At 60.7% G+C, this 19,791-nt stretch overlaps 1 protein-coding gene across 8 annotated transcripts in view; it reads right to left on the bottom strand.

Moving 5' to 3' along the window:
* The window catches only part of IGSF9B (immunoglobulin superfamily member 9B), a 41,953-nt gene extending 22,418 nt beyond the window's left edge, over window positions 1–19,535 (bottom strand). For 4 of the 8 annotated variants that reach the window (XR_003571685.1, XM_027888060.1, XM_027888059.1 and 1 more), the window contains exons 1-11: window positions 19,438–19,534; window positions 11,717–11,914; window positions 10,565–10,720; window positions 8,962–9,113; window positions 7,696–7,813; window positions 6,770–6,911; window positions 6,518–6,663; window positions 4,057–4,199; window positions 3,113–3,253; window positions 1,758–1,874; window positions 94–186 (exon numbers count right to left, since the gene is read on the bottom strand). Coding sequence is in view for 5 of the 8 variants with exons in the window: in XM_027888060.1 (XP_027743861.1) it covers window positions 94–186; window positions 1,758–1,874; window positions 3,113–3,253; window positions 4,057–4,199; window positions 6,518–6,663; window positions 6,770–6,911; window positions 7,696–7,813; window positions 8,962–9,113; window positions 10,565–10,720; window positions 11,717–11,914; window positions 19,438–19,501 (1,470 nt within the window). In the remaining 3 variants the exon portion in view is untranslated. Of the gene's footprint in view, window positions 1–93; window positions 187–1,757; window positions 1,875–3,112; window positions 3,254–4,056; window positions 4,200–6,517; window positions 6,664–6,769; window positions 6,912–7,695; window positions 7,814–8,961; window positions 9,114–10,564; window positions 10,721–11,716; window positions 11,915–19,437 lie in introns of all 8 variants that reach the window. The other 4 variants (XR_003571684.1, XR_003571683.1, XM_027888062.1 and 1 more) reach the window with 2 other exon arrangements.
* Between the last annotated feature and the right edge of the window lie 256 nt (window positions 19,536–19,791).

Genomic DNA, 19,791 nt, shown 5'->3' on the forward strand with positions numbered 1-19,791 from the left:
GGCAAAGAGAGAGAGGGGAAAAAAAAGAAACAAACCACGACTCAGAAGCGGGTTGTGGGGCAGGGCGAGGCGGCGGCGGGGTCACTAAGCTACCTGCGCGGCCCAGGGGACACCGCCGGCCACCGGCAGGGGTTCCGGTCTCTCCGGTCGTGGCAAGGCAGACGGTTCCCCCGTTTCCGAGAGGACCTGAGGGGCAACGCGAGAGGCATGCGTCAGGGAGGCTGCTCTCAGCACTCACACACCAGCGGAAACCCCCACGGCACTCGCACGGACAGCGAGCCCCGCGCCAGGGCTCAACCTCCAGCATCCAAAGCTGAAACCGCTGCGGGATGAGGGTGCACCGGCCACCCCAGCAGACACCCTCCCAGGCTGGGGAAGGTGCTGTCTGCCCCAGGAGATGCCCAAATTGCCCCTCACTCAGTCAGCAGCAGATGAGAGGCAGGACCCTTCGTGTCAGAGGTCTGGGCAGCAAAGGCCCCGTGGGGACACAGGAGGAAGCTGAGCGGAAAGATGGATCTTGTAACAACTTGTCTATGCCCATCCGCCAAAGTTGTGCAAACTCTGCGCTGTCCAGAGTCCTCTTCAGCTGTTCTTCATGTGGGGGTCTCTGCTGATTAACACCAGGACCCACAGGGTTGTTGATGCCAAGCAGGAGGAGCAGAGAAGCCGATGGGCACATGGGGTTACCATTGCCAAGCCCAGGAGTCCTTCGGGAGACTGGTCAGCACTGGTGGGCTGATAGGGAGCAAAGGAGTTTGCTTCTGCCACTGGGAAACGAGCCCAGTCCAAACCAGCCCTGACTGGAGTTTGTGGCTCTGGGCTTATCCCCTCAATATGAGGAGGACCATCAGAAGGCACAAGAGGGATTGGAAAGAAACCTGAATGAGACTGATGAGGAGGGGAAACTAAAATAAGGTGGAGAAAAAGACTAAACAGCCAACAGGCTTCAGGCAGGTCACTTGCAATCTGTGCAAGTCATGGTCCTCCTAGTGCTGGTAAAAGGGACTAGAGATTCAGCATCTCATGCCACAAGGATTTGGGACAGAGCCCACTGGGTGACACTGGGACCCTGCTCACTCTCAGAAGCCTTAAGAAGGGGACAGGAGACTTGGAATAAGATCCTGACAGGGCACAGAGCCCAGGAGGTCTCCTGTACAGCTTTCTTACGGGAGCAGTAAAGGGAAGGTTGCAGGAGGACTAAAGGTTGTGCCACCCACACCCTGCTCTATGAAAAGGGACATCTTGCAATCATTATATCCTGTCCAGCAGCATTTAAAGGAGCTTCTTCCCAGGGTCTTTCAAGTCATGGGGCAGCAAAACAGCTGCTGACTGGTCCAGCCCTTTGCCTGGACATGCTGGACACCCTGACACGCTCTGGTGTCACATCCAGGGGAGGTCTGTGCCATGAGAGCGGCATGGCCGGGGCTGCCACGTCCTGCTGGTGACCACCTCACACCCAGGCAGGGAGGGAAGGTGTCCTGTGGGCAGTGCTGGCGAGGAAGAGGAGGGGGAGGCCGGGGTGGGAGCAGTGTTTCAGCTTTGTGGATGCTGCCGTGACGGTTTCCCGGGATTACAGCACTCGGTGGCCACAAGCCGGGCTTCCCCCACCCACCTGCGGGACAGGACGGCAGTGGCTCAGCCCAAAGCGAAGCAGCTGTACCTGCAGTTTGTTCTTACCGGGACAGAGTGTGGCTTCTCTGTCTGCAATATTCACCAAAAGCCAAAGGCACTGCAGATTTGTCTGGCAGGCCGGGTACCTTTCTCCAGGCGATGATGGGAAAGGGGTCTCCGGCAGCAGCGCAAGGAATCAACAGCTCCCTCCCTGCCTCCTGTCTGTACTCCCAGCCTGGTAGCACCGTGAAATAGGGGGGGTCCTGCAGCCAAGGCAAAAAAAACAAGGAGTGTCAGCCCACCCCAACTGCCATCATCCAAACAGGCCCTTTTCCAAACCAACCAAATCCCTGTTTTGGATAAGCTGGAGGCATTGCAAGGAAAGCTGCGTGGAGAGCGTGTGCCGAGGAGGCTCCAAATTATACACCTGGAGGGAGGTTCTCTCCAAAGAACCACTGCACTAGGGCAGAGAATCACAGAATCACAGAATAGTCTGGAGTGGAAGGGACCTTAAAGACTATCTAATCCAACATCCTGCCACGGCAGGGACATATTCCATGAAACCAGTTCGCTCCAAGCCTTGCCCAGCCTGGTGTTGGACACTTCCAGGCAGCCACAGCTTCTCTGGGCAACCTGTGCCAGGGCCTCACCACCCTCACAGGGAAGGATTTCTTTTGTACATCTAGCCTAAATTTCTCCTCTTTCAGTTTGAACCCGTTCTCCTTGTCCTAGCACTACAGTTCATGATGAAGAGTCCCTCTCCAGCTTCCTTGTAGGCACCCTTCAGATCCTGAAAGGCTCCACACAACCTCCTCTTCTCCAGGATGAACAGCATCTGGGTTTTTACTTCCTTAAAACAGGAAAAAAACCCACCCACACCACATCAGACATCAACCTGATTTCCTCGCCTCGGCAGCCGCCCCAACGGATGTGTGTGTCTGGTACAAAAAGCGTTCTCATGTGAACCTCAGCGAGACACCATGAATCACTGCTGCTCACAGGCACAGGACTTCTTGTTCAGGGAAGGAAGAGGCAGCAGCTCTCACCCCAGCTGCACCAGGAACTGTGCTGGGAGCCCAGCGTGCCCCAGGCTCCGCACGCAGCCGGAGCACGTGGAGCTCAAATCATCCATTTATTAAAATCCTCCAGAACCCAAGCCCAGGCCAGCAGGGCTAAGTGTTTTGTTGGCAAAAAGGCCGTCCCAGGGAGAGGTTTCCTCAAACCACCCTGGTCCAGCAATACCAGAGCCTTATATTCTTACACCAGCTGATAATTTATATTATCTTACAGCAGCCGATCCAGTTCGTGCTGAAATCTGCTCCGGCGGGATCTTTCCAGCTGCACCAGACAGGGTGCCCTGGGGGTTTGCCTGTCCTGGTGGGAAGCACATCTCCAACCACAGCACAGACACACCTTCATCCCCAAGCCTCTGCTGTTCCCCACACAGCCCTGGGAGGACACAACTGATGCCAGACACGCCGGATTTTGGCAGGCAGGTTACCTTCAGTACCAGTCGGGCAGGGGGAGACTGGCCCATCGTACCCAGGGCGTTATAAGGCACACAGGTGTAAGTGCCGAGAGCGTCTTCAGTCGCCTCCTCTATCCGGATCGACCCGTCCTCCAGCAGGTTCCAGCCAGCATACTGCAGCAGGGAGAGCGAGGGACTGACTGATCCTACACCCACCACAGCCTGTTATTTTCCCTTCAGCCAAGCCCCCCCACCCACGCCCAGGGCGGCTGTCACATCCCTGGGAGATACCCAATCCCATTCCAGCATCTCCTCAATTGCAGAGAGAGGAAATGTGGGCAAGATCAGCCCATCCAAACACAGCCCTCCAGGGAAGGGTTGTCCTGCTCCGTATGCACCCAAGGGGTTTATCTTGAAGCCACTCTCCTCCCTACACACAGCCAGGCTTCTTCACGTAGCCCAAAAGATTTAAGATCATAACCTAATCCTAAATAAAACTTGTCCTGGAGTGGACAAGAGAACTCCACCCGAGGGGCTGAGTGTACCAAGGACCAGGAAGCCACAGCAGCAACAGATTTAAATGGACTTAAAACTTCAAATCATTAATATTTAAGCAAAAAATTTAAAATATTGAGTGTTTTCTTTAAATATTTAATGTCCAATATCCTTGCTCAGGCTGTGATTGGAGGAAGACAAGAGACTTGTTAAAAGGGTCTTTTAACCATGCGTTGCCATTGGAAAAATAAACCAGGGCCACCAGGAGATGACTTTAGGGGGGAAGCAGGCACTACTCCACAAGAGAACCTGAATTAACTCTGCCCACAGCTGATAAGGAAAAGCAGAGTCATCCCACCCATGGGGTTTCTTGTCTCTTGACAGCCAGGCCAGACCCACAGGGTGCCTGGTGGTGCTCACCAGGGTTTCCCAAGCACACGAGGGTCCAATCCCCCTTTGTCCCTGCCTGGGGACTTCGTTACCTTCTCGATTCGCAGGGGACGCCCGTCCTTGTTCCACTTGACCAGCGTGACCGGGGGCTCTGCCTCGACCGGGCAGCGGATGTATCCGTGTATCCCGATGGGAACGTAGATGACGGGGGGCATGTTCACCACACGGGCAGGATCTGGGAGAGCAGTAGCACCACGTTAGCACAGGGAAAGAGCCCATCTCTCCCCCCCCTGCCTGGCTTCAGAGGATCTACAGCCGTTTTGTAATGAATTCCAAGCCCAGCACCACCTTGGCTCCCACAGGCTGTTATCTCCAGCCTTGCTACACACAAATCCACTGTAATGCCTGGCGTTTCTGGGAGGCTTTACCAATGCCCAGGGTGTTCCTACCTGGAGCTCATTAAAAGTTGCATTTATGAAGAAACATGAGATACGCCTGCTCCCAGTTCCACACCAACTTGCAACCTGCCAAAGCCCGAGCTGCTCCATCACACTGGGACACATGCAAGGCATAACACACACCCAACAGCCTGGTTTGACACACCAGTGACCAAAACTATTTCCAACTCCCAAGCCTTAAAACACACCAACAGCAGCAACCAAGATGGTCAAAGAGACCCGTGTCCAGGCTGCCATGAGCCCTTAACCTCCTATGTCTTCTGGCTCGTGCCTCATCGAGGCTGGGTCATGTTGAATACCAACCACCTCCACCCTTTCCAAGATGCTAAAAACCTTAAAACACATATCTAACCCCCCCATCCCCCATGCTGCGCCACCCACGCAGAGAGGTGTCTCGCAATCCTCCAGTCTAGAATGTGTCATTAACAGCACTTCTAAGAGCTTTTTAATTAAGTGCGAGTGGGTTGGAGAGAATCTAGGCTTTCTTTAATAAGAAGCTTTTGGAAAAGGGAAAAAAAAAAAAAAAGTTACTTTTAATAAGAAGAGTGAGCATTTCTACGATCTCGTCTAGACACCGGCAGCTTGAGGTTACGGGAAAATCCCGCCGGGCCTTACGCTGCATTAAGGGATGAAGGTGGGTTTTTTTGGGGTGCAGCACCTCTGCTCTGCTGATGCAGTAACACACAGTGGGGGGTTAAAGGCAGGGTGCTTAGCAGGAAAGGACGGCGGATGTGGCTTTCTTGGGGCAAAAAGGACAAAGTTTGGGAGATCTTCTCCCTCCTTGCCAAAACGCATCCCGCCATCTGCCCCCCCAAACCGTGTGCCCCCGGCAGTGGCACCGTAACCCAGATTGCTGAGTGCTGCATATGGAGCAGGCTTTACCCCCCTCTGCTTAACTCCACCTCTTAGGAAATGTAATCAAGGACTCCAGCAGCGCGGGAGAGGGTAATGGGATCGAGCCTTTCACTACTAGGTCACTGGCTGGGGGCCAGCCCTGCTCACTGATGACCCAGAGATGTGTCCCCATCCGCTTCGGTGGGTGGGAAGCTCCTTCCCAAGGCATCAGCCCCCACATGGACGAGGTTTGCTCAGGAGGAAAAGGGTTTGTGGCACCAAAAGCCAAGCACCCCTCCCTCCCTGCGTGCCTGAACGGCAGATTGTCCAAACGCTGCTTCTCCTGCCACTAGAGATATTTTTAACAGCTATCAGCCCTGACAAGCGGTCCTGGATTAGCAGCAGGGCAGATTTAATGGCCTGAGGCCACAGGCTTTCCCAAGAGCTGCCCAGCTGGGCACATCCAACCCCAAATCAGGCCTCTGCCTGGGCACAGCACCACTCACACCATCCCCCTGCTCGCTCTGCCCACAAGGGAAGCAACGGGACCTCCCGGCCCTTCTCACAGCAGCTCCCCACTATCCAGCACCGGGTCTAGAGGCAGCAGCTCTACATCAGCCTGGAAAGCCCGAGCCATGAGCCCACTTTGCTCAGGCCTGCCTTTCATTATGAAATAAAAGCGCCTCAGTCTTTTACAGCAGAGCAATATTGCAATTGTGAGCGGCGGCAATTGAGGCCATTACTGTCGAATGCCACGAGACGCCGGTGGCACACTACCCATTACCGCCCGGGGATCCCGGGAGAACGGGCGTGGGAAGCAGCGCTCCTGCTCCAGCCCTTTCTCCTCCGCTTGTTTAGATCAGTTACCGCCTGAAAAATGTGACACGCAAGGCTACGGAGCTCGCGGAACAGCCACACCACGGGAACAAACCCCACAGCAAACACCAGAAAGGACGAGACCGAGAGCCCTGATCCGGTGCTTCCCAGCAGTGACGAGGGCAGAGTGTTGGCAGCAGCCATGGGATGATGCTCACCTAGACAAAAACCACAAAGGTGGACACCTGTCCCAGCTCAGCAGTGTCACCCAGGATGCTCAGACCATTTCAGACGCTCTCAGCTTTCCGCTGAGGGCGATTCCATGCTCATCCAAAGGCTGCTGTCACATTAACCCGATTCTCCTGGGATCACACTGGGACAACAGAGCCTCTGGGGCTGCCTCAGAGCCAGGTGTTATCAATCCCAGCCCCATCCCCGCACTCACACTGCACTGTCAGGTAGGCAGAGGCTGATGGCGAGCGGCCCAGGCTGTTGCTGGGGATACAGGTGTATTTTCCAGCATCCTCTGGCTTGACATGGAAAATAATGAGCGTCCCGTCGATCAGGATCCGCACCCTCAACTTCAGGTCACTGCGAGAGAAGAGGACAGGAGGATCACTGGGAAGCCCAGGGCAACGCCCAGCACAACCCCAGCTTCTGGCACAACTCCCAGCTGCCAGGCCAGATGCCAACTCACTTCTTGAAGTAGACGTTCTCCTCCTCCCAGTACCACAGGTAGGTGAGGTTCCCGGGGTACGCCTCGGCCTGGCAGGTGAAGAGCGCATCCTGGGAGATGTTGACCGTGATGTTCTCCGGAGGGGAAACGATAAAAGGAGGTCCTGGGCGGGGGGAAAAAGAAAGTGTCACCCCCACCACTACAGGTGTCCCCACAAATGTTGCTCAGGCTCAGCTCCATCACAGTGTTGTTGGCTGGGAGCTGCTGGAGGGCTCTGGGGCAGAGCTGGCCCCGGTTTCCTGGGATCACAGGGTGCAGGGACTGACTGAGGGCCACAGGGACCCTGTCATTCCCAACCTTTTCCCTAATCTCTACAGCTTTGGGTCCATGCACGTGGTGCACGGCTCTGCTTCTCTCAGGGCACACAGACACACGCCTCACTTCATCCCGAGCACTTTTCCAGAAAAGCATCACCCACGGGAAAAATCCAGGGAGGCGGGGGGAGCACTGCAAACTGCCAGGAGCCAGCAGTTCACCACTGCCACAAAAGCAGAGCAGAGGACACCCCGCTCTCCCCTCTGCGCCAGTAGCTGTTGACCTAATTAAAGATTTATTTAATAAGAGCGGGAGCGCGGAGCAGGAGGCCTGTCATGCATCACCGCTGTCTGACGAGGCGCTTCATGACAGCCTCAATCTTTTCCCCGCTTCCCCAGCAAAACCGAGCTGCCACCGGGGCCTTGGCTGCTCGTCAGGACAGCCCAGCCACCGCCGAGGCCCAATTAAGCACATTCCTCCGTCCTCCAAGTGGGACGTGGAGCCAGGGGGCAGCTGGCACGATGCCAAGCGCAGAGGCTTTAGGGTGGCACCACATCCCTGTGGTCCACGTGTCCCCATTCCCGGTGCTCCTGGTGGAAAGGGGGGGGTGCTGAGGGGCTGGGAGGGCTCACCTTGAACGAGCAGGCGCGTGGTGTGCACGGCCTCCCCCTGGATGCTGTACGCCCGGCAGGTGTAGGCACCTCTGTCCTCCCGGCTGACGGAGAGCACCGTAAGGCTCCCGTCGCTCACCTGGGAACAACAAGGGAAGACCCTTGGAGCGTGGGCAGGGACCCCCCACCCCCCGCAGGGAGATGAGGGAAGACCCACCCTCCCTGCTTCCCACGGCACGGGAGCTGCCGGCGCTTTTAGGGCCGGATGAGAGACGGGTTTCCCCGCTCTGCAAGGCTTCGGATATTAATAAACCAACACACGCGCTTCTGCTCGACGCCAAGGGGAAGGGAAGGGAGAAAAAAATAAACCATAAAATAAATAAATAACCATCGTAACGCATTTATCTCCCGGAGAAGTGACTGGCAGGCAGCAGGATCCAAAGTGCTCCTGCCAAGCGCCCCGGCACCTCAGGGTGCTTCATAAGGAGCAGGATGCCTCATTAGAGCGTTCCCTGCTCCCCAGGGGCCAGCCCCACAGCTGGGGTGGGGAATGAGGGGGAGACCCCAGCCTGGCCGCTGTCCTCCCCCCATGGGGACACCTCCCAGCTGGAAGAGGAGTGGACAGATTGCCCCTCAGGGACACAGCAGAGGAAGGATGGACAAAGGACCATCACCCTCGGGGTAGCAGCACCCCCATGCACAGGGAGCCCTCCCAGCCAAGCTCTCCCCCCCCACCTTATTCTGCCTCATCCTTCTATTTCAATTAGTAACAAATGATTCCTAATTACTCTCATTAGTGCCTGCGCTGATTCCAATGCCTGATTTACCAATTACAGCTCAGGGGGGAATCTCTGCCTGGGAGCCTCTGGGATGCAAAAAGGGTCCTGAAGGGGAGGGGAGGAGGGGAAATCCTCCCTGCTCAAACCCCTCCTGCATCCATCCCTGCTGGAGGACACACAGCCCCAGGCTGCAGCCCCCATCCCATCTCCAGGGTCCCAGCCCCTGGGATAGATCCACAGGGAGCAGCTCGGGTGTAGGAGCAGGGCTGTCCCAAGTACCTGGGTGGGTCTCCAGCCCTCACCCAAGGTCAGGCAGCATTACAAGCTGCAGCTCAGCAGGGATGGGGAAAAATGGGCATTTCAGCATGGAAAAGTGCTGAGAAAGCATGTCTGGCTCCAGGCACGGCGGAGCCGCCGCCGTGGTCTCGTCAATACTGTCCCTGCCAGCAGGGAGCCCAGGAGTGCCCACAGCAGCCCCTACCACGGCTCCTGTCCCCCCCCCACCTACCTGGTACTTGCCATTGGCACCCAAAAGGTCTCCCTCTCTTAGCCAGGTGACGATGGGCTTGGGGTTGCCGAACGCCATGCAGGTCAGGGTGACACTGCTGCCCTCCTTCGCCTCTACGTACTGCGGCGGTGTCTCCGTGAACGTGGGGGGAGCTGCGGGGCACAGGAGACCACCGTGACCCCCTCGGTTCCACTGTGACCCCGGGGGGGCAGGGGGACAGAGAGGCAGCTGCCTGCACACCAGGGACACCCTAAACATCCTCACAGCGGGGCTGAGACCACCCCAAAAGCGAACGAGGCTGCAGGGGCAGGGATGGCAGCGGCTGTCACAGCGGCTGTCCCTGGGGACACCGAGCAAGGGCTGCCACGCCGCACCCCAGCCCTGTCCCCTCTCCTCCCCACCAGCTCCGGGGCACGGCACCACTTCCCCCACCCTCGCTGCACATTAACTCGCTCTTGTCAAAACATGGGAAAACACCGCAGTGCAGATCGAAAGGCTCCTTCCTGATGAAAGAGGCTGGCAGGATTACAGCCCGCCCCTAATTACCCGCGGTTGTTAAAGCCCACTTTAGAGGAAGACAGGTTGGCAATTTAATCTGCTCGGGAGAAAAAGGAAAAAAATAAAGAATTATATTTTGTTTCTCCCCAAATGATTTTTATTTTCCCCCTAAGAAAATTAAGCGTTGTAATGCGCTGGGGGAAAGCCACAGCCTTCACCCTGAAAGCAATTCCTCGAGCTGGAAGGATTATGGTTATTATATTGTTATTAAGCCCCTGCACGCCCTATGCTGTATAAACCCCCCAAAATGCCCCATTTTGCCAAGAGGAGGGACAGGGCATCTGGGGCCACTTCCAGTCTCTTGAGCTGGAGGTTTGCAGGATCTGTACACGTGGTGGAGGTGAACCATGCACCATCCTCCTCCTCCTCCTTCTCCTTCCCTCTTTCCCAAGCCCTCGGAGCTCATTAGCAGGCAGGGGGAAAGCAGGAAACGGCAGGCAGGGCAGCAGGCAGGGATGGGGCTGGTGGCCTGCACAGCCCTGCTTGCAAAGCTCCTGCTCGCTAATTGGGCTCAATTAGGTGGCTCTGCTCCATGCCATCCCCCCAAAGGTTAAATTGATTGCTCAAGGTCAAGGCAAGACCAGCAAGGAGCTGCTGGTGCCCATATCTCCTCTCCAGCCACCCCACTGCAGCAGGAAAGGCAGAGCCTTGCTGCTGGGCTAAAAATAAAGATCTCTCTCCTGATGTGCAGAATGACAATTTGCTAATTAGTTTAATATACGGCCTTAATAAAATGAAAAAGTAATTGGAGTAAATCTGAATTTCAAGAAAACAAAGATTTGATTTTCTGATCTGTTTGTTGAGAGCAGATTGGTTCCCAGCCCTGCTTCTTGATGTCTCTCCTTTAAACAAGCTCCACGCAATTAAACTGAGGAATCCCTAATAAAACTTAGTCCCTTTTGAAGTCACGCCCTGGGCTGGAGCAGCCAGCCAGCCTGGACGGCTTCGGGCCTGCGTGTCTGTGAGGCGCCGATGCCACCGAGGTCCAGCATCCATCAGAAACCCTGTATCCCGTTCCAGTGGGGATGTTGAAGCCCCCCCAAGCCCTGCTCACCGTTGACCGTGAGGTGGACCCAGCTGCCGTTGTGGAAGGTGTCGTACTGCTGGTCCAGCATGAGCACTTTGCACTCGTACCAGCCCTGGTCCTCGGAGCGCACCTGCTCAATGCGCAGGGAGGCTTTGTCGTGCAGGCTGGCCCGGCCTGTGGGAGAGCACAGCGTTGGCTCCATGGCCCCCTGACACCGGGGCAGCCCCCGGGGGTGCCACCGCAGGGGACACCCCGTCCCGCCCCGCTCTGGGGGCTGGTGGAGCCTCCCGGTCACGGCCAGCCGGTGACACGCTCGCCCGTCTGGGGATGGCAGAGCCAAGCTGCCACGGCCAGGCAAGGTGCCTCGAGCGGCGTCTGCCCGCACTGACACCGGCCTTCTGCTCCCAGCCGGGGGCTGGCGGCGGGACAGCCGGCATGCAGGCGTTGCCCCAAAGCTTTCCCCGGCCTGGGAGACTCCTAAAAAGCAGGATGGCCCTGAGCTGACCCCCGGTGCACAGCCCCCAAAAAATTAGGTCAGGAACAAAGCAGCCCAAGCCTCCGCCACTGGGCTGTGGCACTGCTCGTTCATGAGCTGAGTTTGGCAGGGCTCAGCCCAGCCCGAGCGGTGCATCTTCCCTGCTGCAGCATTTCTCAGGGAACAATTTGAGCCCCGCAAGACCCAGGGAAGATCCCCAGGACAGCGCTTCCCAGGGAATGGGGTACCAAAATGGGCCTGTCCCACCAAACCAGCCTGCTCAGGGCTGGTCCCCAGCTCACACACCCCACCAGAGGACACCAGCCACGTGTCACTGGTGAGCGGCCACATGGGCTCTGCAGCTCCAACCTGTCACCTCCGCCCGGCACGTGGCCCTGGCTCCATCCCCCCAGGATCCCTCCCCAGGCTCACAGCTGCTCCAGGGCGCAGCGGCAGCAGCAGCAGCCACCGCCACCACGCGTCACCCTGGGTTTCTCTGCCTCGCTTGCTCCCGTCCCACGCAGCCCAGCTGGCTTCCTAACGCTGCTGCTTAATTAAAACCAACTGGGTGGAAAGCGAGCAACGAGAGGCAGAGCCCGCGTGGTTTCCGGATGGAGCGGAGCCGCGCATCCCAGGCTGTGCCAGCAGCCGGGACCTGGCACATCCCCCCTGTCCCCCTGAACCCCCTGACTCACCGGCATACTCTGGGTCGACATGGGGAGGATAAAACCCGAACTTGATGAAGATGGGGATGGGGACGCCGAACTTGAACCACTCCACGACATAGGGAGGGGGCTGTCCCGTGAGCGGGTGGATCACGTCGCATCCCAGGATCACGCTCTCGCCAGCGCGAGCGGTCACGAACTCGGGCTCCTCCCTCGAGCCGAGGGCACCTGTGAGGGGGCAAAGGAACAAACTGTGGCTGATCCCACTGCTGGACCCCAGCATCAGACTGGGACCCCCCCTTGAAGAGCCACAGGAGAGGAGATGCCTGTCCCCAGCTGCCTGTCTCCACCGAGGGTAGCCCCTGGGTATCCCTTGCCCCAGAAGCAAGAGGGAGTCCCCAAGCTCGTCCACTCAGCTCCAGGGCCTGGGGATGCCCTGCTCTCAGTAGAGAGTGGCACAGAACATGCCTAGCACTGCTCCCCACCTACCAGCACCAGCAGGGCTACCCCATATCCCTATGGCAGGGAAAAGGCTGCTTTTAGCAGCCCTGCTTGTGCCCCCACATCCTCCAGCGAGCATGCAGGGAGCACTGACCACAGCTCTGCTGTGCCAGCCCAGCAACCCAGCTTTCCTGCAGCTGCCAGGGTGGGCTGAGCCCCTGGAGCAGCGATGCTCCAGCCAAGTCAACGTGTCCTCGGGCATCCCTGAGAGCCCCGAGCCTGAAACCCGGCTGCGACCTGCACGTCAGGTCTGTCACCCTGCTCCTCCCAGCTGGGTAATTACAGGGGACTTTGGTCTCAGCTCCGAGGCTGCTCCACCCCGGCTGTGCCGCCCTGCTCTCTGCAGCCTGGCGTCATCCTGCTCTGCCAGCAGCAGCAAAGCTGCATCCTCAGCACAGCGTTCGGAAAGGGAGAGAAAGGGAAACCCAGGGCTGCGGGGAAGCCGAAAGAGGGGGGGGGGGCAAAACTAGGTTCGGACCCACATCTCCCTGCCCATCAAGGAAGGGCACCCCATTTTCCTGGCACACGCGGCTGCCGCCTGCTTCGGGGGGATGCTCGGGGAGGGATGCTCGGGGAAGCACGTTCCCACTCCTCCGCGCTGCTCCTCGGGGCCGCCGGTGATTGGCGGCGAGTGACATCACCGCTTCCCCGCCGCGGGAGCCGAGCATCACCGGCTATTTTTGGCTCTGGCACAAGCGCGTACCGGCGAGAGGCCCGTGATGTGCCACCCCACGGGCCCACCAGCCGAGTGTCCCCGTGGGAAGGGCAACGGGCAAAGCTGGCCACGGTTCTCGCAGGGCACGCACAACGGTGTGCCACCGCAGAGGGTCACAGCCTGGCGGTCACCCAAGTGTCCTCAGCCCCCACACCACCAGCAAACTGGGAACCGGCGGCTGTTCAACTGGGAGGGCTGGCTGGTGGCAGCGGGGCGGGTGAGGCCGGGGGTGCAGAGCTGTGAGCTTTGCAAGGAGCAGACGCTGCATTGCACGCCCACTGCAGGCACCCGGCCCTGCTAGGGGGGTCCTGCACAGCCACAGAGCAGCCTGGACCCCACGGGGGAGCGGGGATTGCTGAGCACACACGTGCAGCGTGCACGCACACACGCGCACCCCGCTTTGCACCACGCCGACAACACTCTCACACCTCTCCATCCCTCGTTATCGCTGCATCGCCAACGAGCTCACATTCGCACCCTGTCAGCAGGGACGGTGTCAGCCCTCCCTCCCCTGCCGCCCCGGCACAGAGCTGTGAGAGCCCGTCCTGACCCCGCTGCGCCCATCCTGGGGTCGGGGGTTGGGAGGGGGGCTGCGCTGCGGGGCTGGAACCCCCCTCCCTGCCCGTGGTCCTCCTGCGCTGATCGGGGACAGCGGCTGTCACGTGCTGCTCAAGAGCATCCAAGGACGCGCCTCGCCGGCCGCCTTGCCCGAGCGAGCAGGTCCCCAGCACCTCACCGCCTGCAAAGCCACAGCCCACCTTCCTCCGACAGCAGAGGATGGGGAGGGCAGCACTGCAGCCCCTTCCCCAGCCCCCTGCCTGCCCCAGCCCACCAGCTCCCGGCGCACCAAGGCGGGATCTTGGTTTCCAGCTCAACACCAAACTGAGCCTGGGATGCTGATGCTTGCCCAGCTCTGTGCCCAAGAGACCACTCAGACACCCCGGAGATGGGCGCCAGGGCGTCACACGACGCCAGGATCCCCTGACTGGCTCACCAGCAAAGCATGGGTGACGTTCCCCAGGGAAGGGGACGAGCCAGTCGCTCTGCCGGACCCATGGCTGGCCAGGGCTGCCCGGGCGGAGGAAAATAGGTCAGCCCCGGCAGCTCTGAGCGCCGGTGTCTGATCGCAGGGCCGGTGGGGAATTGCACGCACGGCTGAGCATCACCTCCCCACGCGCATGGCCGACTGGCAGCCACGGCGGATAACCGGCCCCCGGCTCTCCCCAGCTGCCACCCGCCCCACTACCGGCCCCGTGCCCTCCTGTCCCCGCTTCCAGAGCGGGTTGAAAGCAAGGGGAGATGCTTCACAAACCCTCTTTGGGTCTCCTCAACTTCCCAACCCAACCCAACCCTGCGCTCCCAGCCACGACCAGGTTTTCCTGCCGAGTCCAGGCCAAGAAGGCACGCGAGTGATGGGAGGCTGCAGCTCTCGATCCAAAGCGTTTCTCACCCCCACATTTGTAGGGAAACGCTTGAAAACAACTCGCAGACGCCAGAAGAAACAGAGCACAAATAGACGGGGTATTTTTAAACCCACTTGGTTTTCCCAGCCAAGTTCAGAGGGGCTTCAAGGCTCAGCCTGCAGTTTGGAAATAGGGCCGCCATCAGGGAGCAGCGGCAGGGACGCGAGTCCTGAATCCCCCTCGGTGTGGGAGCTCACGTGAAGCTGGGGGATGCCTCGTAAAGAAAAACAAGTAATCAACAGGCTTCGTCATCCGAGCAGATCCAGGAAAAATAAAAGCACGCCGCGTGCCAGGAGGCAAGAATACAAGATGCGGAGGTGGAGTTGAACAGCATCCCAAAGGGAGAGGAGGGAAGGCTGCTGCCACTGAGACGGTGCCACCACGGGGCTCCCCGGCATGGCAATGCCAAGGATGGGGAGACCCTCACCTGGATCTGGGCATCCAGCTCCTCCCATCCCAAGAGCAGAGACGTAAGGTGACACCGGACTCGGTGCAGCAGAGGGCATCCAGCATCTCAGGTGCACTCGCCGAAGCAGGACCCTTCCTGCAGGTGCTTCATGACAAGGAGGTGGCCATGGCAGAGGGGTTTCCAAAGGAATCATTGCCTGGGAAGACTGTCCTGCCCAGCAGAGTGGACACCCATGCCCCGAGTCAGAGAGGTGACCTGCTATCTCCTTGCAGCCTGCTAACAAGCATGGAGGCATCCTCTTCCAACACTGCCCCCCTAGCCCAGGCACTCATCCCCATCCCTGTCCCCACGTGGGGACGGCTGGGGGAGCAGGCACGGGGCCCCGAGCCCGAGGACCTCTCCTCCCTGCCGAGCGCAGACGAGATCTGCTCTGACACAGCCCGCTCACATCGGTGGAGGCGGGATATGGCAGGGATCTCTGAGGACAAGGCCACCAGCGTGGCATATGGAGGCCAGCAGGGAAGGAGAGCAGGCAGCCATCGCTGGGAAACGAGGAGGGAGGCGACTGCAGCATGGGGAGGGACAGGGACAACGTGCTGCAGGGACCCCGCTGCAGAGGCACCACGTGGGGCACTTGCCCCCCTCCCCAAAACCCCCCCAAAAAACTCAGGGGGGGTTGCACCCCCTCCTGCAAACTCGATCCCCCCCTCCCTGGCCAGAGGTACCCAGAGCCCCCCAAAAGCCTCTGCCTGTGCCCTGATGGGGGGCAGCCCCTGGAGCGCAGCCCTCGCCCCCTCCCCCAGCTGGAAAGCAGCATCTGGGCTTTCAGCGCGATTCCTGCGTTTTAAACCCGATTTTCCAGATGGATGGAGGGCAGCGCGCAGGTCAAGTGACATGCCTCAAGGTCACACGGGGCCAGCGAGGAGAAGGATTAGCTGCTGTCAGGGGTGGCTCAATGCCCCATTCACAGCGAGACAGTGACTCTAAACCTCGTCCCTGGCACAAGGGCTGTCCTGTGGGACCACCAACGCCACCCCCCACGCGAGCTGGCAGCTTCCCTGGCATCCCCAGGGGAGTGTGCATGCACAGAGTGCTGCCCCACAGCAGCCCCACGGTGGGTCCCTGCTCCCTAGAATGACTCAGGTGGGAACACGCCTGGCTGGGCAGCAGCTCAGCGAGCACGTGGTAGCACAGGCTGGTGCTCAGAGAGGCTCAGAGACGGGGCAAGTGAGAAAATTACTTCCCTGCAGTCACCCTACTCCCACCTGGGGGTCCTCTGCGCCCACTCTCTCTAAACACCACCTGGTGCAGAGCGTCCCCAAGTGCCACACAGCAGCAGCCTCGTGGGAACCATCATCTCCCAGCAACGACCAGCAGCTACCTGTGCATTCCCTGAGAGCTCCCTCTGCGTGCCACAGGGCTGAGCAACCCGCTGCAGTGGAAGGCTGGAGCCCAAATCCATCCCAGAGGAGACCTCCTGCACCTGGAGACACTGTCAGGGTGCTGTGCCCTCCAGCCCAGCCCCACATGGCACCAGTACCCATGGGCAGGCTGCCCACTGCCCTCTCCACAGAGGAGCATGTACCACTCCAGTGCCTTCACAGCTTTCCTGGGAAACTGGGATGCAGGCAGCGCTCCGAGCTGCCCGCCAGCAGCTCCTGAATCACGCTGTTCCTGGCTCAGGCAGCCCTCCCACCAACGCCAGCCTCTCCATCGAGGAGCGGGAGGAAGGGAGTTGTTTTTCCAAAGGCCAGCTGGTCGCTCAGGGCTCCCAGCTCGGGAGATGCCTACCGCAGGGAAAAGGAGAGGGAAGGGCTCCTCCATCGGCACGGAACAGCGTTGGACCCACTGCTCGCCCATCTGCAGGGCTTCTCTTCCAGCCTCAAGGCATGACCTCCAAGGTGAGGGACTAGAGGTGAATGGGAACTGTCCCACCCCGATGCAGCTCTGGAGAGGAACTTGCAAGGTTTGCCCATCACCGGCGAAGCATCTTCCGAGTCAAAAGCCAACCGAGCCGGGAAAGCGCCGCCGCCAAACCCCTCCGGCAAAGCCAAGTCATCGACCGAGACGCTCCCGTCCCTCCCTGCCCCGCGAGCTCCCATCCAACAGGTCCAGAGGAGCACAAATCCTCCAGGGAAAGATGAAAACGGGAGCTGGGCCAACGCCCTTGGCCGTTCCCGGTGCCAAACCCTCCCCTTGCCAAGGAGAGAGTGGGGCCAAAGCCGCACACGCCAAATCCGGCGGCTGCCAGTCCAGACCCCTCCACGGCCAAAGAGGCACCATCCCTTGCGTGGATGAGCTCTGCACCGGGATCGAGCAGGGAATGCAGCGCCGTGCCAAACCGCTCCAACCGGCCAAGGTCAGTGCCAGGAGCATCACCCGCCGTAGTGTCCAGGGAACCTCCTTGACAGGAGTCCTCGCCCGGGGCTGGCAAAGCCAAATCCTCTCTCTGCAAACCCGCCTGCCGGATCCACGAGCCTCGCCGCTCACCGTGTGGTGCCACAGCGTCACACCCGTGGGAGAGGGAGGAAAAGCCCCTCGGTGTGACGGCACTGCCGGGAATGCCAGGGGGCCGGATCCCTCCTCTGACACCCACTCCCGGTGCGGTCATGTCCTGCCTCTCCTCCCCCACGCCATAAGAAGGGATAACACACCCTCCTTCCTCCTCTGAGCCGATTAATGCCTGGAAAGCCCTCGGAGAGACAGGCAAGAGGGCTGCCCAGGGCTTGGCAAGGAGAAGGCAGCGTGGGAGGAAGGCCACGGCAAGGGGAAAAGCCCCGGTGAGGGCATCGGCACACAGCGACCCCCAGCTCTGCTCTGAAGCCCTGTCTTCAAGCAATTCAGGGGTGGCAGCCCCCCAGGAGGAGAAGACAGCACTGGGGTTAAGTGGTTGCACATCTAGGGTGAGCCCCATGGGCTCCCCATCGCCCCAAAGCCCCACACGGGGGCCATGTCGGCCCACAGCACCCCCTCAGCCGGCGCCCACCCCCGCATTACTCACGGCGTGCTCATTCACCGCGTACACGCTGCTCCACACGCACAGCACCCCCGTGCCCGGGGGTTCCCGGCACCCACCCACCCCCTCCACCGCTTCCGGAGCCCCATCCCAGCGGCTCCAGGGTATTTCCAAGTTCCCAAATGCTGAACTCGGCTGTTCTGCTCCTCTCCCGGGCAGAGCATCCCTCCACAGACCGCTGCTGCAAACCTCTGCCTCACCACACTGCAGCACGCATTTCAGGCAGGCAGCAGCCGGCTGCGGCTCAGGAAGAGGGGATACGTACCCCCAAATGAGGCAGCCCCCATCCTGATGCCCCCCCCAAAAGCACAGCCCCATCCTGACACACCCCCTGCCCCGACTCCAAGGAACTGGCTGCCAGGCGAGGGTGCCAAGGGACCGTGGCATGGTACAGATCTGACCCCGTGGGCTCGAGGAGCGCTGCGAATTGGGGGGGGGCTGCAGCACCTTGGCAGTGCCCCTTCCCAGCCCACTCGCGCCCGCCGAGCCGGCGTTCCCCGCCGCCACGGGGAGGGGAGTGGTGGTGGCTGCCAGCCAGGCATCGCCTGCTGCCGGCAGCCACTGCACCCCCATGGGCAGGGCACAGTGACACCCAGGGCACAGCTCCTGCGTCTCATCCCGGGCAGGGACCACCGGAGAGCTGGGACGACCCCGTGCCCGGTGAGGAACCAGCGGCTGAGATGGGGGACGGTGCTGCACCAGCGGCAGGCAGCTCCCCTCTACCTGCAGGGATGGCTCGGGGGGTGGGAAGGGGCTGGGAGCCGAAGGAAAAGAACCCAGAGCAGGAAAATCAGGGTTATTCCCCACTGCCGTCTCCCTCCTGACCTTGGACAACCCTGTGCCTCAGTTTACCCCAGCACGGCAGCCAGCCTGCAGTGGTGGGGGGGGGGAAAGGAGGGCAGCCTCTGCCGGGCGGGGAGGGGGGAGCAAAGTCACCCCCAAACCTGCAGCCGGGGCGCTGCAGGGGGAGGCGACGAATCCCTCCTGCATTTCTCCTTGCCCAGCCGGACTACCCTTGCAGGGAAGGGCAAACGCTGCCCGCACCCCCCGGCGCTGCCGCAGGCGCTTCTTTCCCAGGACGAGAGAAGAAACACGGATGCGAGAAATGCTTTCCCATCCCTGATCAAGGGGGAACACACAGCCAGCCGTGCCCCGCGCCAGGACCCGCACGCAACCCGCTTGCGTTTTCCCAGAGGGAATTTCCAACCCTTGGGCAGAGGCTCCGCCGCACCGAGAGAGTGCGGCTTCCCGAACTTCCTCAGCTGCAGCCGCTGCCCTCGGGGAGGTCACGGCCAGCCCCGCCGAGCGCCTGCGGAGGGAGGATGCGCCGGGCGCTCCCGGCTCCCCCCCGGCAGCGGAGGATGAAGGAATCGCCAGCGCCCCGCCGCAGCGGGAAGCGCTCGGTCCCCGCGCCGGCAGCGGGGAGGACGCGAACCCCGCAAAGCCCCTCCGCAGCCGCAGTCCTCCCCCCACCGCCCCTTGTGCCCGGGACGCGATGCCCTCCCCGGTGCGCGCATCCCTCCCGGTCCATGCGCATCCCGGTACAAGGCGAGGGGAGGGGGAAGGGGGGGATGCACGCACAGGGCGGCCCCGCAGTCCCCCGGGGTTAACCGCGGCGGACAACCCCCCCGGCGGCCCCGCACTCACCTTGGACGGGCAGCCCGCGGGCGCCGAGCACACTTGCTACCAAAGCGGCCACATACCAAATCATAGTACTACCGGCCCCCGGTGCGCAGCATCTTCCGCCCGCCGGGCGGCCCGGCCGGGGCGGGGCGGGGCCGGGCCGGGGTGGCCGTGTCCGGGCAGGGCTCGGCGGGGCGGTCGGGGCCCAAGGGGCGGCTCCGGGGCGGCTCAGGGCCGGCCGCCCTGCGCTGCGCCCGCACCCGCGCCCATGCCCGCGCCGCGCCCGCGCTCCGCCGCGCGGTGCAGCCAAGCCTGCGCCCTTTAGCGGCTCGGCACCGCCCCCGCGCGCCGCCCATTGGCCGCGCCCCTGCCGGGGTG

Source organism: Empidonax traillii, unplaced genomic scaffold, assembly GCF_003031625.1.
Source record: "Empidonax traillii isolate 1590-97213 ecotype Southwest subspecies unplaced genomic scaffold, ASM303162v1 scaffold230:size732421, whole genome shotgun sequence".
NCBI lineage: Eukaryota > Metazoa > Chordata > Aves > Passeriformes > Tyrannidae > Empidonax > Empidonax traillii.